Genomic DNA, 17,691 nt, shown 5'->3' on the forward strand with positions numbered 1-17,691 from the left:
TCACGAAGAGATTTCCTATACTTTAGGAGGCTCTCCTTCCATGCTGTCTGAAATACTACCAATTCCGTTTGACTCCATTTACATTCTAATTGTTGAGTGTTTTTTTTTAAGGTGTGTGTGATCGTTATAACAGGTTGCTAGCTTTTTCTCTCAAATTATTTTTCTTTTAAGTGGAGCTACCTTATCTACCATGTAGTGGAAGGTTGGCTCTAAGTATTTAGTCACATGTTCAAGTTCTTTGGGATCAGATGGTAATCCAATCATAGTTGATATCTCTGGGAGGTTATTGATAAAACTCTGTGCAGTAGTTGACGTGAATGTACGTTTGATGTGGTAGTGTGGCAAGGTGCATATATTGCGTATTATGATCAATACACAATTTAAACGAGATGAGATAGTGATCTGTGATAGCTTCAGACTGCAGAAGTGTGACTATATTTTCTATATTTATTCTATATGTATGTTAGTATGAGGTCAAGATTTTGATCACCACTATGATTGGATCCTATTACATTCTGATTGATCCCTACTGAATCTAGAATAGACACAACCACTGTTCTCAGAGGGTCTTCCGGGTTATCAAAATGAATATTAACATCAACAATTAAAGCTTTATCTAGAGAAACAACCAGATTCAACATCTTCTTCTTTTGGTGTCAAGATTCCACTTCATATTAGTTTTGCCTAGTAGGCGGCGGTTTCGATAGCCCTGTCCATTGCGTCGCACAGGTCACACGCTATGCAGGAATGTGGGCTCGTGCACCTCGTGAAGCTCTTACGGCTCCTTAGGCAGGCAGGAGCAGGCGGTATTCGTGCAACGGGTGTTGCTGGTCTTGCTTCTGCTTCTGCTTCTCGATGGCACAGGCACAGACAGCTCTTGCATCAGCTCGGCGCCGAAGGGGTCACCCTCGTACAAGGCCTCATACGATTTAAGAAGCCCTGATGCATCTGCGTTAAGACCAGGGACGCGGTGTGTGCGACAGCCTCTCGGTATGGTTAGACATGACACAGTTCGGATAATTTTAATGAATCTGCTGCAGTTCGACGCCACAGGTGAAAGAGTACAAAGTTTCTCATCAATACCCTCTGCGAATTGAGTCCACTCTGCTTTAACAAAGTTGAACCACCTCCTGAAGGGAACCTTAATGGTTTGTACTACAGCTTGCCGACACATGATGGGCCTGTGTTGTGTTTTTGGGATGGGTTTGCAGACAGATTTCGAGCACTGCGAGCTGATGTTCTCGCTGACGAAGATGAGGTCAGGGTTGCAGCCGTGTCGCCATTGTCCGCTGTTGAAGGATGCAGGTAGCTTCGGGTTGTGGAGGAGAGTGAGTCCGTTGGCCTCTGCCCATGCTTCAACTGCTTCACCGTTGGAGTTGGTGGATTGGTAGCCCCACGTTGTGTTGTGGCTATTGAAGTCTCCAATAATCAGTCTAATCTGTTGGTCATCCGAATCGCTGATGTCCCAGGGTATGAAAGGTTGCGCAGGTGGTTTGTACACGGATGAGATTGTGCAGGTACCGACGTCCACAATGATAAGCTCCAGTGTCCCGACAAGCACAAGAAGCAGATGTAACTGTAATGTCCGGTTTGGTGTAGATCACACTTCCATGTTTTAGGTGCGGAATTTCCGCTACTAGTGTCAGTCCGGGTATCTGCAGCCTAGTTTGGCCGGAGTCACGATGGGTCTCTTGGATGCATAGGATATTTTATTGCGTCTTGCGGCACATTTCCGAAAGGAGTAGCGCTTTGTCTTCTGAGAAACCCAACATGAAATCTGCAAATTCACTAAGTAATTCAGAATATGGTCCTGGGATCTGTAAATAATAATTAGCGGAATCAACTTGGTAAACTTAATTTTTGTGAGTACATATTTTATACTAGTATCAAGAACTTCAAAAGAGTTCAATTTATGACTAGGTTTTTGTGTGACACCTAGATTATCATTATAAATAAGTGTGACACCTCCTCCTCTGCCAGTCAGACGGGGCTGATGTATATAACTGTATCCAGGAGGTCTGGCTTCATTTTATGATATATACTCATTTGGTTTAATCCAGAGGTATTATAATAATCTATTATAATAACCTAGGTGACGACTCAGTGCAGCAAAATCCTTTCCGTTCACCCGTATTATCATTGAAGTCATTTGAGCATTGACTAACATAACTGGTATTGATGTTTGTACTTGTTCACGGGACATGACTAGTCATATGGTGTTTAGCTTCTTGAAGATGTTGTCTGAGAGGAGAGAGGAAAGCTCTAAACTTATATGAAAAGGGAAAGTTTCTAAAAAAAAAAAAAAAAAGTGATCCAGGACAAGGGAAAATATATGCTGCATTATTATATTATCTAAGAATACTATCAACTCCATTCGGTGCTCCGCACTCCTATCCTATTGGTGGCGGTAATGCACCAAAAAACTGGTTTGCCAACTACCAATAAACCTTAAAAGTAGAAGAAGAGGCGTCGGATGTACCCTGGGCTGCGTCCGAAATCGTGTACTGTGTAGTAGGGTAGGAGGGTAGTAAGGTAGGAGGGTAGTAAGGTAGGACGGTAGGGGTGATTTCGGACGCAGCCCCGGAGGAAGGTTACGTTTCTGATTGCGTCACTGGGAACGGAAAAGAGCAAAATGGAGGAGTACGCAAGGGAGCCGTGGTAAGGATAACATATTAAAATGACTTCTTAATTTTATAAATTTTAAATGTACAATTGCCTTGCTTTAGCAAAGCTAAACGCACATTGTTTCAAGCTCAAAATGATTTTCAAATGAAACTCCCGTGTAGCAGTTAATTCCCGCTGTGTACAGTTCCGGTGCTCTGTTAGCTCACTTCTCATGCCATATTGTCTTGATATGACCTTGCTTTAGCACTGTTAGTACAGCTTATGCTTCTGATGCTTAGCCTTCGTGCTCCCTTATGTATAAATATTTTGATGATGGAAGGCAATTCTTGCTATAACTAGCTAACAAACTTGGTAGCAGGTTCTGCTTAAATAGCCACATATTAAACCTGTAATTCACGTGTCGAACTATAATTCACGTGTCAAACTGTAATTCACGTGTTAAATTCAAGGCCTGCAGCCAAATAGTGTTTGTTGCCTCGATTCATTTGGTTATCCAAATTTGAAAAAGGACAATAATGAAAATTTTTATACTATCCAGAATTGACCCCAGTCCCGTAGCTACCGCTCGCGCTCTCAGCTACCCCTTTTTGGTTCCCAGAACATACATTTGTAAGGTTTGTTTTTGGTTAGCCAGGAAAGTTTTCTTTAAGGACATAGAACGTTGTTTTAGGTTTGCAGAACATTCCCCTAATTTATTTGAAATATTCATGCATCATTGATCATAAATAAAACAAATCAGTCTTTATGAATAATTAATCAGCACACAATCCATGTTTTTGTTGTTCCATTGTTGCATAAAATAACAAGCCATGAATCTTGGGACATTCAAAACTGTAATTATCATTTAATACATAAAAACATTTTCATAAATAAAAAATTGCAAGAGCATTGTGTCACTTAAAAAATAATGTTTAATTTATATAGTGACTTAACAGAGCTCAAGAATGGTTTACAATAGTAATACATAAACAATAAACAATCATGGACAAACACAAAAAGTAGTAGAGACGAGATCTAGAGACAGAGAGGAGTCTGAACCCAGAGGACCTGAGAGAGAGGGTCGGGTTGTAGGGGAGAAACAGTTCACTAAGATAGAAAGGTGACAAACCGTGAAGTGAACGAAAACGAAACCGGTAGCCAATGCAGTTCAGACAGGATTGGAGTAATGTGAGCTGAGTGCTTGGTATGTGTAAGAAGGCTAGCGGCAGAGTTTGAATATATTGCAACCTAGCAATAGAATTATCAGATAAACCAATGAGGAGCGCATTGTAATAGTCAAGACGTGAGGATATAAATACATGAACCAGTGTTTCAGCATCTTTGAGGCTAATGAAGGGACAGAGGTGAGCAATGTGACGAAGGTGAAAGAATCCAATTTTAGTTTATATGAGCTTCAAAGGTGAGGGAGGGATCAAAGATGATGAATAATATTTTTACAGTGATGGTTTAATGAGGGTACTATCAGTGTCACAAGTAAGGTCATAAAGGATATTTTTAGTAAGTGTTGGTGTTCCAATAATAATGATATGATAATAATAAAATAATAAAATGAAAGTTTATTTATATAGTACATTTCATACACAATGGTAATTCGAAGTGCTTTACATAAAAATTATGAAAGAAAATACATGATATTAAAAAATATATAATAACAAAAAAGCAAGAAATGAGAAAAAATGCATTGAAATGAACAGGAAATAAAAAGAATAAAAAATGTAATGGGTAAAATTATATAGCTCAATCAGTAAATGCAAGGCTGTATAGTGGCTATATGTGTTTTCAGTCTGGTTTTAAATGTGGCTAGAGTTTGAGCATATCTGGAAGCTGGTTCCAGCCACAGGTGGCATAATAGCTAAACGCTGTTTCACCTTGTTTTGAGTGAACCTTTGGTATTTCTAAACTGACCTGATCCTAATGATCCGTGAAGCCTGTTTGGTTTATATTCAGTAAACATATCTGTGTATAAACTAGTAATAGTATTTTAAAATCATTTCTGAATGTAACTGGAAGCCAGTGTAAGGTCCTGAGGACTGGAGAAATATGCTCCGATTTTCTGAATGAGTTGCAGCTATCTAATGGTCTTTTGGGGAAGACCTGTGAGAAGTCCATTGAGACTTTCATCTTTGTTTCCATGTACAGTGACTTCTGTTTTGTTGTTTTGTCTTTTTTAACTGAAGGAAATTTTGGCACACCCAACTGTTAATTTCATCAAGGCACTGGCATAATGAGTCTATGGGGAGGTGGTGACAGGGCTAGGTAGATCTGGGTGTCGTCTGTATAGCTATGGTATACAATTTGGCTCCTCTTTTATAATTTGGCCTAGTGGGAGCATATACAGGTTGAACAGCAGCGGTCCAAGGATTGAGCCTTGTGGGACTCCATACATCATGGACGTCCACTCAGATTCATAGCTGCCTATGTTCATATAGAAACCCCTCCCTTCAAGATATGACCTGAACCAGTCAAGAACTGTCCCAGAGACCCCTACCCATTTTCCCAGGGGTTGTCGATTGTGTCCAAAGCAGTACTGAGATCAAATAATACCAGCACGTTTATTTTGCCTGAATCAGTATAGCCGCTTTTCCACCGCAGAAACTTTCCCCAGGAACTAGGGACTTTGGGAGGTACTCAGTGTTTTTCCACCGCAGGGACCAGGGTCTAAATTAAGTTCCGGGTAAAATATTCAGCCCTCGCAAAGTCCCTACTCAAGAGGTGGTACTTGGGCGCGGAATATGATAATTGGTTGAGTGCACGCAGCATTTTATTTCAACCACCATTTTGAAAAGTCTGTTGCGGTGCTTAATGTAACAGGTGTTTATTGCAGTTCGAATCAACACAGTGGAGTTTCTTAAATACGTCTGATAGACCGACGACGGGGTTCAGGCCTTAAGTATTTATGCCAAGAACGAAATACAGTGGGAACTGGGAACGGTGACCCACAATGAAAAGTATACTTAAAAATATCAAGTGGGTTAAGTGAGCTGGGCGTTATTCACACAGGAAAACAGTATGCACAGGTTCATCTCGGCAATAGCGCGTGTTCATCTCGGCAATAGCTGATAAAATCTGTTTGCTTACTTTAAGTCTAGCATTTCGAGCATTGTGAATTTGCTTTACTACCACTGCTAGTCTCTCATCCAGCATTTTCTCAATTACCTCTTTAGCAAAGCAATACATCAGTCAACAGCAGCACAGCTTGAATCTCCTCCATGCCTCTTCTTCATGCATTGTCGTTATCAGATTTCAGAAAATAGACTGTCTGTTTTTAAAACACGGACATTTATCTAAAGAGAAAAATAAATAAATTTCATTCCGTGACCTCGGAATGGAAGACCTCAGAATCAAACTCGGGCCGCAGCAGTGAGAGTACTGAATCCTAACCACTAGACAAGTTTAGTTGCAGCAAACTCTTTTGTTACTTTTCAAAGGTTTGTGTTCCAATCAGAGCCTGCTATGTGTTTTTTTGTGTGTTTTTAGCTGAGCAAACTTTTTACATTATTAAATCTTTAAAAAAAATCAGCTTACTTTGTGTCAATCAGTTTGATTGTAGCATACCTAGAAGCTTCACGTCCTCACCAAAGGCTTGTCTCGCACAGTCATATGTCACCAGACTAATTTTCCTAATCTTCCTGGTAATTTAGACCATGTGGAGACACAGACAACAAAGATCTGGAGGTCTTATTTAACTTAATATCATTAATTATATTTGAGTGCCGTGTCTGTGCTGAGATGCTGCCGGAAACCATAACTGGACATTGTCCAAATAACTATTTAAGGATAGAAATTGGTTCAGCGGATTGAAAACAACCTTTGCAATGATCTTGCCCATGAAACGAAAATTTCAGTAGATGAGATGTTCAGAGTGTGGCTCCGATTGTGTGCGAGTCCATTCACGTGCTGAGTTAGATCAAAAGTGTTTAAAACATTTATGTGCTCTTTGGCAGTGCTGTTTTCAGAATTATCTATATGGATATTAAAATCCCGTGCAATAATAAAACAGTCAAATTCAGATGAAGTTGATTAAAGTTCTATAAAATTATCAATAAATGTTGAAGAGTATTTTGGCGGCCTATAAATGATTTTATTACAATACTAAGAGACTCAGATGACAAGTATCAGCAAGTGACACCTGCTTGCATTGAAAGACATCTTTTTTTCTTTTTTCTTTTTTTTTTCTTTTTTTTTTTTAAATAATGCAGCTATTCTGTAGGGACCGATTCATTGAGGACTGTTGCACTACAGCTATCATCGAACCAATATATATATGTGTGTGTGTGTGTATATGTATATGTGTATGTATATGTATATGTGTAAATACATGTATGTATAGAGAGAGAGAGAGAGAGCATTATTTTTTATGGATGGACAAAAAGTCCTAAATTAATAATAAAAACTCACTTTCACTGCACCTTTATCATTTAAAACTGGATATAAAAACTTTTTCTAGTTCAACGACAAACCTGACCTCTCTATGGGGGTACTATGTATTTAAGGCTTATATTACAGGGCTCTATGGGTTTTATTAATTTTTAAAAAAATTTTTTAAGAGATGATAACATTAATGTGCCACAATATAACACACAAGTAGCATGAGAAAACTTGAGCTTGTCAATTATGACAGAATTTAGGAACATAGTGTGAGCCGTGAAACATTGATTTACCTTCTGATAAACTACATGTAATATTTTCAGTTAATTTTACAGACTGTATACAAACAACAACCGTTAACCTGTTCACCTTGTAAACAAATACAATAAACCTCAATGTTCAGTGTTTGAAGTCTGCTCCTCTTAAATATATTTAAAGCTGCACTATTAGACATTTCCACTGTCATGGTTCTGGGCTGGAGTCAGTTCTCGAACCGCTCTGTGTGTATTGTGTATATATCTGAATAATCTCATATAGGATGTGATTGGGTGAGTTCATTTACCTGTCAGATGCAAAGCGCTTTAGTTTAATGGTGTTCATTAGGGATGCACCGATCAGGATTTTTACGGCCGATGCCAATCCAGGTACTAGTCTTTTTTTTTTGTTTAATCTTTAATCAGGAGGTCATAAACAGTTAAATGTAAGCTCTCTGCTCATGGTCACTGTTAACTGAATTAAAATAATGGCAATGAGAAATACTGTTGGTTAATTGATAAATAAACAAGCATAAAATATTTATTTTTAAATACTTATTCTTAAACAATAAAGAGACTAACACAAAATGATCCATATTAGGAAAAACGCTAATAGCCTTCTATGGAAATAGCGAACTAAGCTTAATGTCAAATTGATATTAAATGTAACCCATAGTAATTTAACATTATTTCATTTGTCATTTTATTTATATATTAGCAAGTTATTATAATATCTATTTTTATATTAAATGATTTATTTACAACTAAGAACATTTTCTGTCTTTACATTTTATTATTTTTTTTGTTTATTTGTTTATCAGTTTTAGATGGGGTCCCCAGTACAGTGTTGCCATGTCTGCTGATAATATTGTGTTTTGGGGGGGAAATTAAATCAAAACATGGAAACTGGAGTGGACTTTTCTAGTGATATCTGGCAACAGTAAATTTAAATAAAGTGAATGCGCTGTCTATTAGAGTTAGTGAAGAGAGTGAAGGGAGAGTGGCAGTGTACTGTATGTTTGCAGACTGAACAGTTGCTACTCTTGATTATGATTGGTGAGGAATTATGTAATAAAGAACTTTGAATTACACCCAATCTTGTAGCGTTAGCATTATTATTAATTTACTCCACCCGACGCCACTGTGTCTACACAAGCAGGTCACAGTCGCAGATTCAGGTAATTTTGCATGATCAATAAAAGATGGCGGTTTGTGTAGGGAGTAGGGATGTCACGATACCAAAAATCTAGTAGTCGGTACCGATACCACCAAAAGTACAACATAGTCGATACCATGGTGTAGTTTTAAAAAATTAATTCATTTAAATTTTTTTATTAAAACTGGAGGACATCCTCCTCTGGCTAATACTGGCACAAAAAGAGAGGAGGGGGTATTTTAGTTATCAAACACTGTCTGACAATGACTACTAAAACAGTGCTAAGTGCTAATAACAAGTGCTGAGGTGCACTCCTAAATGCACGCACACACACACCCCTTATACTCTGAATGCAAGCATTAGTTTAAATTCACTGATATGGTGGCAGGACAGAAAGATTTATTAAAAGCATGAACATGTGTATAAATATTAGTGACCTGAGGCTACATTTAGCTGAGAGGACACGGGCTGAATGGCGATGCATGGTGGCCCATCGGGAGGTAGTTTATAACATTGCAATGTGTTAGGGTCGTTAACAAATCACTGGATATCGCTAACATTACACGGAGCATAACGTTAGCTGGTTTCATGGCCACAATGCTGCTGCCTCAAACAAACATATTATAGGACCGTCTTTCAAGTGCTTCGCCAAATTCAAGGTGTTTCCTCGCTTTGTTTGAAATGAACGATAGCGTCGGTGACACACCGGCAACCAACCCTACCTTTTCTCTCAACAAGCTTTCCTCTCTCTGCCGCTCAGTGAGTCGGGGCGGAGCTGAACTTGTCGCCGTTTTCTGTAGATTTTCCCATGTGCTTGTAGGCGTTTTTCTTCTTCACCACTTGTGGACTGACTAAAACACTTTTTAGTATTTGCTGCCCCCCTCAGTTCCAGAAGAATTGCAACCTCGGTACCTTCAATACCAATGGTACCTATGCTACTGTAGAAAAACAAGTACCGTCATGCTTTAAGAATGTTGGTACTGAAGTATGGGTTCTTGTGACATCCCTAGTTCAGAGTTACTCTTCATCATAATGGCTTCTCTGCAGTATGTTTGGTTGACTGAGGAGATGAAAAGCAGTGTAAAAGTAACTGTTGCTCGGTGTAGATGTATTTTGGACTTCCTGTAGTTTTTATTCTGATTGTATTATACAACTCCAAACAGGTCACTCCCACTGGTACGCCTATATATTTTTTCACAGTTGCACAAAGTACTTTTCAGTTGGAAATATGAGTGAAATGATTGCACTGTAGAACCCTGTATTAGGAGGTGTATTCTCTCCTATCAAGCGTCTCGAAGAAAAAAAAGGCAGGTCTGAAGCAGAGTTATTCAAAGTTCAATTTTGAGAAATAGATATGGAAAATGCCAAACAGCCATGTATTGAAAAGTATTCTTAAAAAATTATGTATTCATTTTAAGTTCTCTCCTAAAATTTCAAAATCCTTTCATTATTTAAAGCAAATATATTTTGAATTCAGTGATGAACCTTAAACATTTAGCTCAACAACTCCAGAAAACTGCATCTGAATGTACAATATACAAAATTAGTTTGGGCACAGGAAAACTTCACTTCCGGGGATATAAATTGTAGGTTCCGGACATTATATGAATTACAGTACTCATCCAAGGGAAGTATATATCCTACAGTTCTGGCTCAGTTTCTAGCCCAACAGGATCTTCCCCTTGTTAAAGGAGACCTATTATGACACTTTTTTACAAGATGTAATATATGTCTCGGTTGTCTCCAGAATTATAAAAATTATAAAAATAAAAATTATGACACAGTTCTGGTCTCTGTGAATACAATCAGAGACAATGTTAACTTTAGCCGCATTAGCCATGGAATTTGCTAACAAGCACATTCGGAAAGGCAATTTGCAAACATCCACAATATAAATATATCCAAAATATAAAGTGTGATTCTTAAGTCTTCTGGATATGAAGCTGGATCACGAACAGTTGGTACTGATCCATTCTTCAGAATAAACTTTTCTGCAAATCCTGCTTTGTATTGACCCTCATTCACAAAGCAGTCTGGTGTAAAATGATTCGAACAAACATATACAAATTTAGCTCATGCAAAAATATGGATGTATTTTTTGGGGCACATTTCCTTTAAAAATAAAACTACCCCTGTGTGTCTTCAGTGGCTTTGATTCTGGGAGTACATAAAGACTCTTATGTTCATTCTTAGAGCCAACAACAGAACTCTTACCAAGCTGAGACATTCTTCTTATCACTATAGCTGCTCCGCCGTCGAAAACATGGTGGACTGTGTGCAGCACACTCGGGGGAGGATCTGTGCTATTAGGGCAGAGTCCATCACCTGTCGTGGGCGGGGCCTGTTCCAACGTGACATCATGTTTTTGAGACACTATTTATGATTTATGGGGAATGTTAAAAGAGTGGGTGGATTTTTACCATTATAGAGTGGTTGTGTAGACACACTGCCGACACACATTTATGTGCAAACACCATGTAAAAGTGAATTTTGCATAATAGGTCTCCATTAAATCAAGAACAAGTTGACGAGCTGACTGCAGAAATTACTACTAAAGAAATATGTACTATAAAATCTCTAAAAGGCTGCAAAACTCCTGGTCTGGATGGATTTTGTAATGATCTGTATAAGCTATATAATTAACTGCTATCACCATATTTAAATAGGGTTTACCACCAAGCAGTTATAGATCAATCTCTGCTGTCCTCTTTAAATCAGGCAATTATTATTGTAGTTCCGAAAAAAGGAAGAAACCCCTTCTTCCCAGAGGAAGTGGGTTCTTATAGGTTGATCTCACTCCTAAATACAGATAAAAAAAAAAATTCTGGCAAAAACTTTGGCACGAAGATGAAACGCTGTAATTGGAAACCTAGTGCAACCAGATAAAACTGGCTTTATACCTAAGCGTAACTCTTCTTCCAATCTTAGGCATCTTTTCAACATCATGTTGAATCTAGCCATTCTGTCACTGGTTGCTGAGAAGGCATTTGATCAAATTGAATGGCCTTATCTATTTGCATTTTTGACGAAGTTTAACCTTGCATAATTTAATTTCATGGATGAAGTTGTTGTACTCTAGTTCATGTGCAAGAATTGTCACAAATCAAACAATATCCTCTTGTTTTGAGTTACATAGTGGTACAAGACAAGGTTGCTCGTTGTTGCCAATCTTGTTTGCATTAGCCATTGAACCCTTAGCAGAGGCTATAGAGCCCATTCTGGTATTAAACGCTACAAAAAAAAGAGAAACCGATAATAAAGTATGGCTACCTCTTAGTGTGTACCAAAACCACCTCTGGTGTTTATTGGCAAAAAGCTGTATTTTGCTTTCATCTGACCATAGAACCCGATCCCATTTGAAGGTACAGTAGTGTCTGGCAAACTGAGGACACTTGAGTTTGTTTTTGGATGAGAGTAGAGGCTTTTTTTTCTTGAAACCCTTTGTAAGAAAAATTCTGAGGATTTCAAAGATCTCAAAGAAGAATAACTTTATTGCAGCATGGCACTGACAAAGTATAATAAGCCTTTCGGGTTAATCTGAGTCAAAGTGAACCCTGAACAATATCAGCACAGACGTTTTATACTGTATTTCAAACCAGGTTTTCTGCACGTGATGTAAATGAGGTTTCACTTTAAATGTAAATTACAGATAGCCTTTGATGTGATAACTTTCCATTCTCATTGTACTGATGTTGTTACAGGTGTGACCCCCAAATGGTGAGGTAGTAGGATTGTCTAGAAACATGTCTTTCAGAATGATAATTACGTGTAATATATATATATATATATATATATATATATATATATATATATATATATATATATATATATATATATATATATATATATATATATATATAACAGAATACTACTTATATAACAGAATACTACTTACCATGACATATAATAATTTTCAAGTTGTATGCCGAATTCTCCTTTAAGATTTTATGGGAAAATAAACTCAAATTATTTGGAGGATTGCTGTGCAATTCCTACATTCTCATTGATAGCTGTTAAAGCTGTTAAAGGTGAAGGTACTTTGTTAGATTTCTTACTTTTAGTACAATACTTTCTTATTTTTAGCACAAATAACATGGAAAAGCATGTAGAAATATATATATTTTTTAATGGTTTAAGCCGTGACCTCAGCTCAAAATTATGTGGCTGAGGAAACGTTGGGAAAACTTCCTTCCAAAGTGGAATGCTTGTTTGTCTTTCAGATGGGTCTCTTGTGAGTTGTTTTAGAGACCTCCCCCAATGCTTCTTCACTCAGCCCTCAGCCAACATGCTAATACCACAACTTTAATATTCTCATAAGAGCATAATATATATAAAGCACAGCAACTGCACTTGTGAACATCCTCAAATCATTATGAGCTGAAATACTCATGTGTATAGTGTTATATAAATGCACTTGAAAGTAATGTCATGTAGTCTTGGCTAATGCTAACTCTAGTTGAACAACCATGGGTTCTGGGGGAGCATATTTACACCGATCAACCATAACATTAAAACTGGGCACCTAATATTGTGTAGGTCCCCGTTGTGCTGCCAAAACAGCACTAATCCATTGAGGCATGGACTCCCCGAGACCTCTGAAAGTATGCTGTGCTATCTGGCCCAAGATGTTAGCAGCAGATCCTTTAAGTTGTGAGGTGGGGCCTCCATGGTTCGGGTTTTTGTGCAACACATCCCATTGATGCTCATATGGATTGAGATAAGGGATATTTGGAGGCCAATTCAACACCTTGGACTCTGTCCATTCCTCAAACCATTCCTGAACAAACAATTTTTGCAGTGTGGCAAGGTCAGCATGGGCACCAGTCTGTGGCTACGCAGCCCCATATACTGCAAGATGTGATGCGCTTTCACAGCTTTGATGCATGTTTGTTCTGACACATTTCTATAATAGCCAACTTTTTCAGCAATTTGGGCTACAGTAGCTCTTCTGTGGGATCAGACCAAATGGGCTAGCCTTTGCTCCCCACGTGCATCATTGAGCCTTTGGCTCCCATGATTCCGTTGCCGGTCCACCAGTTGTCCTTGCTTGGACCACTTTTGGTAGGTACTAATCAGTGCATACCAGGGAACCCCCCCACAAGACCTGCCATTTTGGAGATTCACTGACCCAGTCATCTCGCCATCACAATTTGGGACTTGTCAGTCTCTCAGATCCTTGGCCTGTCCTGATTCCAACACACCAACTTCAAGAACTGACTGTTCACTTGCTGCTTAATATATCTCACTCCTTGACAGGTGCCATTGTAACGAGATAATCAATGTTATTTCTGTCACCTGTCAGTGATATTAATGTTATGGATGATCGGTGTATGTTCGTGGGTGGGAATGGAAGTGGCCTCAAGGGAGTAAAAAATCAACAAATCTTATTCAACTCCACCTACTTAACTAAACGAGACCTAATCTTGTGAAATTTTGTCAAATCTTAGCTAACATCTTTAAATGCCATTTTGTGTTTATTAAAGTACAAGTGAGAGAAACATGCTGTACACAGCTAAAAATGTATGTGAGTACATCAGCAAGTAATTTCCATGTTTTTTGGACCACTTAAGGAAGCACTGGGAATGATCTTCAGGTAGGATGAAGTGCAACAGATTGAGCATCAGTGGCTGCACACCAAATGGACTGGGGGAAAGATGGACGCTTTTTAAGCACTGGAACACTTGCATTGATTGAAATGGAGATCATGTAGAAATTTTTGTAACCGCTATTTGCAACAATCTATGCAACATAAAAATAAGGATTTTCATTTGGCTCACCCTTGTATTTACCTTTGATCCTTTCTTTTAGCCCGTGGAGGATAGTGGACGACTGTGGGGGTGCCTTCACCATGGGAGCCATAGGTGGAGGAATATTTCAGGCTGTCAAAGGCTTTAGAAATTCACCTTCTGTATGTTTGGCTGTTTTATCCTTTTGAATCCTTTTTTGAATCTTTACATTTTTTGTGTGAAAATGCTTTTTTTGGAATCTCAGCCATGTCTGTTAATTTAGTCTTATGATTTTATGGATTTATGGTTTTTATCATAGGGCATGAACCACAGGTTGAAAGGGAGCTTGACAGCCATCAGGACCAGGGCTCCACAGTTAGGAGGTATGAATACACTGTATGTGAACCTCAGCGTTATTGAGTCCTTTGTCCAATCCTCCGTGCTATGAACAGTTTTTTTCTATCAAACAGCACAGCTAGGCAACAAATGCAAACCAGGTAACATCTGTATCCTGGCTTGCATTGCTTTCCCATCACATAACACTAAGATTTTTTTATGTAAGATCAAGCTGCATTGCAATAAGAAAATGTTGCTGTAGATAAATTAATAATAATTAATCTGAAACATTCATTTAAATTGTGGTTTAAACTGCTTAAATTTGTTTTCATTGCTGCCCTCACCAGGAAAAAAAATACTTTAGAAGAAACATTGGGCCAGCAGAGAAGCCATTCAAACCTGAGGCATTACAGGACAATTCGGACAATGACTGTGTTTAATCACTCAGCAGTCTAAACTATTTTTAATTCCATTTGTACTGTATTTCCCAGCTTGGCCCTTATGATACCTGCCACAGGTACAAGAAGGGCACAGGTACATGAGTGTGACATGGATTAATTGCAGATGGAAATAGTGACATGAAGGATTGAGTAATATACTGATATGTTTAGTGGAAAAGCACTAAGTATTATACAGATCATAATTGATCAACATAACTGAAACCAAGTTTTCAGTTCATTAATTGAATATTTATTTAGTATGGTAATATTTTTGCATGTACAAGTGACAGTTCAAATTACTAATGCAAAACATCCTAATTTTAAGTGGTATTTGTTGTGATAGATAAGATGAGGTAGCCAAGAAATATGCTATCTGTATAAAATGTGTATTATTCTGAAATGCAAACACGTCGATTCTGACTGCTGCAGGAAGCTTTGCTGTATGGGGTGGGCTTTTCTCAATGATTGACTGTGGCCTAGTTAAAGTGCGCGGAAAAGAGGACCCCTGGAACTCGATAACTAGTGGAGCCATGACAGGTGCTATTCTTGCCGCAAGAAGTAAGTATATAGTTGAGCATTCATATTATATTTGTTTGTAAGTTGGGTGTAAAAATACAGTTTGTGAGATGTTTATTTTATTAATCATTGAAAGAATTTAAATAGACTCTAATTATAGAATGTCTATAGACACACCAGTTTTCTCTTTTGGCTGTCTACTGCCTTTGTTTACGCTTAGTGTGTCAAGTTGATGCTGACTAAAGTTCTCTGTCCTTAGACGGGCCTGTGGCTATGGTTGGTTCTGCAGCTATGGGGGGTGTACTGCTAGCATTGATAGAAGGTGCTGGAATCCTGCTCACACGGTTCGCTTCATCACAGCTCCCAACTGGTAAGTGTGCAAAATATGAGTGTGGCTTGTAGCATATCTTACCAAAGTTAAAAATGTTTTACCTTGAGCCCTTAAAGAGCCAATGAATTAATTTCTGTAATTTTTGTCAGGTCCACAATTTGCAGAGGAACCACCCTCAATGCCTGCCTCATCCTTTGGTGATTATAGGCAGTACCAGTGAGCAACCACATCATTTTCAAGCCATATAATTATTATTCCATAGAGCACTGATGGAACTCGTCCATTTAAGCACATGCCAGTGCAATCTACCAGTAAAGATGTTTGGTGGAGAATGAAAAAGGAAAAGCCAAAAGCCTTTTCCCCTTCTGGAAGTATCTTCTGCAGTATAGAGTTTCACATTCTCAGCCAGTTTTCTTTTCTCCCTATTTAAATCCAGGGCCTCTATTGCTTTGACAGGAGCAGATGATTCTTTTGCTTCCTTGTTGATGAAGTGTCTGTTGTTTTTCCACATTGTTTTAGTAATAACGAATAAAGACAAATTTCAGGAGAATTCGACATTCAAGAAAACTTAAATGTTTCTTAAAGTATGCTGTTTGTCTTGATGTGTGAATGTAAGCATCTTTGCCTGTACATATAATGGTTGAAAATGTTTGCAGTTGTAAAATATTTTCCCAGTATGCCCTTCTGGAGAGAGTTGTAAATTAATTTCTTTACCATCTGAACATATCCGTATACCACTCATTTTTGAAGCAGATATTTATTTTGTAACGGAAGTAAATTGTGTTCATGTAATAACTCACTTTGACATAGTACAGTATGTATTTCAGGTTAAACAAAAGAGTTTTTGAGTGGTACAAATGAATAAAACTGAGTGGGATACTCTACTGAATAAACTATTGTTGGTATGGTTGTTACCTTTGTGCTTTTAAACTAATATGGAGGCAAACGTGGAAATAACCATTCGATTTTTGTGAACCCAAATCTCAAATTATTTTAATATGTACAAAAGCAAAAATAACTTCAGTCACAAAGCAGTTGGCATATTCTAGAGGAGGTGGGCAGATATAAGTATGCCATAAAAATATTAACAAAATTACATCAATTTATTTGGGTGCGCAAGGCTTGGATGTTTTCCCCGTGCTACAGGGGTTTCCTCCAGTTACTCTGGTTTCTTCCCCAAGTCCAAAGACATGTGTTGTAGGTTGATTGGCATCTCATAATTGTCTGTGGTGTGTGTTTTTGTGATTGTGCTCTGCGATGGGTTGGCACCCCGTCCAGGGTGTCCCCCGCCTTATGCCCAGAGTCCCCTGGGATGGGCTCTAGGCTACCTGTGACTCTATGTAAGAAGATGGATGGATGTATAAAATAACTGTATAAGCAATCACTGTGTTTTTAGATTTATTTTTTAGTTAGAATTATTTTGGACAAAATGATCCCACAGTATATAAAACAATGCTTTATACCAGTTGCAAACATAATGTTCATCTGTCACCTTGTAAGCTTAGCAATACCCCTCGCTTCTCATCGAAAGATGGATTCATGAACACTAAATTACAAAGGAAATGTAACCATTTTCTTGCTGTTATCTGGGTAGGATTTTGGATTATCAGTTATTCAAGGCTTAAGGAACCCAATTTTAAGGCAACCTTAAATTCTGTCCGTAACTGAGGAGTAATTCTTGCAAAGTTTACGTTGAAGAGACACTTGTATTATAGTTCGGAAGTGGCTCCATCATAGAGAATCGTATGTGCTAGGGAACTTATGACTTTGATTTCAACAGCTGCAAGTGAGTAATTTGGCTCAGGTCTGAAATTTGATGTGAGCACTCCTTTTAGTGAAAAATGGCCACGTAAAATAGAAATAATAGATTGCTTGGTGATTTCATCAGAAAGATATATATATATATATATATATATATATATATATATACACACACACA

The 17,691-nt window shown here is 38.0% G+C and overlaps 1 protein-coding gene across 1 annotated transcript; it reads left to right on the forward strand.

The window, feature by feature from the left end:
* The first annotated feature begins 2,502 nt into the window (after nucleotides 1-2,502).
* On the forward strand, nucleotides 2,503-16,646 carry timm17a (translocase of inner mitochondrial membrane 17 homolog A (yeast)). Its single transcript, XM_017450988.3, has 6 exons — nucleotides 2,503-2,658; nucleotides 14,212-14,311; nucleotides 14,449-14,512; nucleotides 15,335-15,463; nucleotides 15,681-15,791; nucleotides 15,902-16,646. Exons 1-6 carry the CDS (start codon nucleotides 2,633-2,635, stop codon nucleotides 15,970-15,972), a joined length of 501 nt encoding a protein of 166 aa, XP_017306477.1. The 5' UTR covers nucleotides 2,503-2,632; the 3' UTR covers nucleotides 15,973-16,646.
* Nucleotides 16,647-17,691: the final 1,045 nt, after the last annotated feature.

Source organism: Ictalurus punctatus, chromosome 21, assembly GCF_001660625.3.
Source record: "Ictalurus punctatus breed USDA103 chromosome 21, Coco_2.0, whole genome shotgun sequence".
Classification (NCBI taxonomy): Eukaryota; Metazoa; Chordata; class Actinopteri; order Siluriformes; family Ictaluridae; genus Ictalurus; species Ictalurus punctatus.

Bases quoted from the DNA above. Each gene is read 5' to 3' on its own strand.
- timm17a (XM_017450988.3), top strand. From the start codon at position 2,633: ATGGAGGAGTACGCAAGGGAGCCGTG. The intron at 2,659-14,211 runs GTAAGGATAACA...CCTTTCTTTTAG, and splicing joins GAGTACGCAAGGGAGCCGTG to CCCGTGGAGGATAGTGGACG. The intron at 14,312-14,448 runs GTATGTTTGGCT...TTTTTATCATAG, and splicing joins GCTTTAGAAATTCACCTTCT to GGCATGAACCACAGGTTGAA.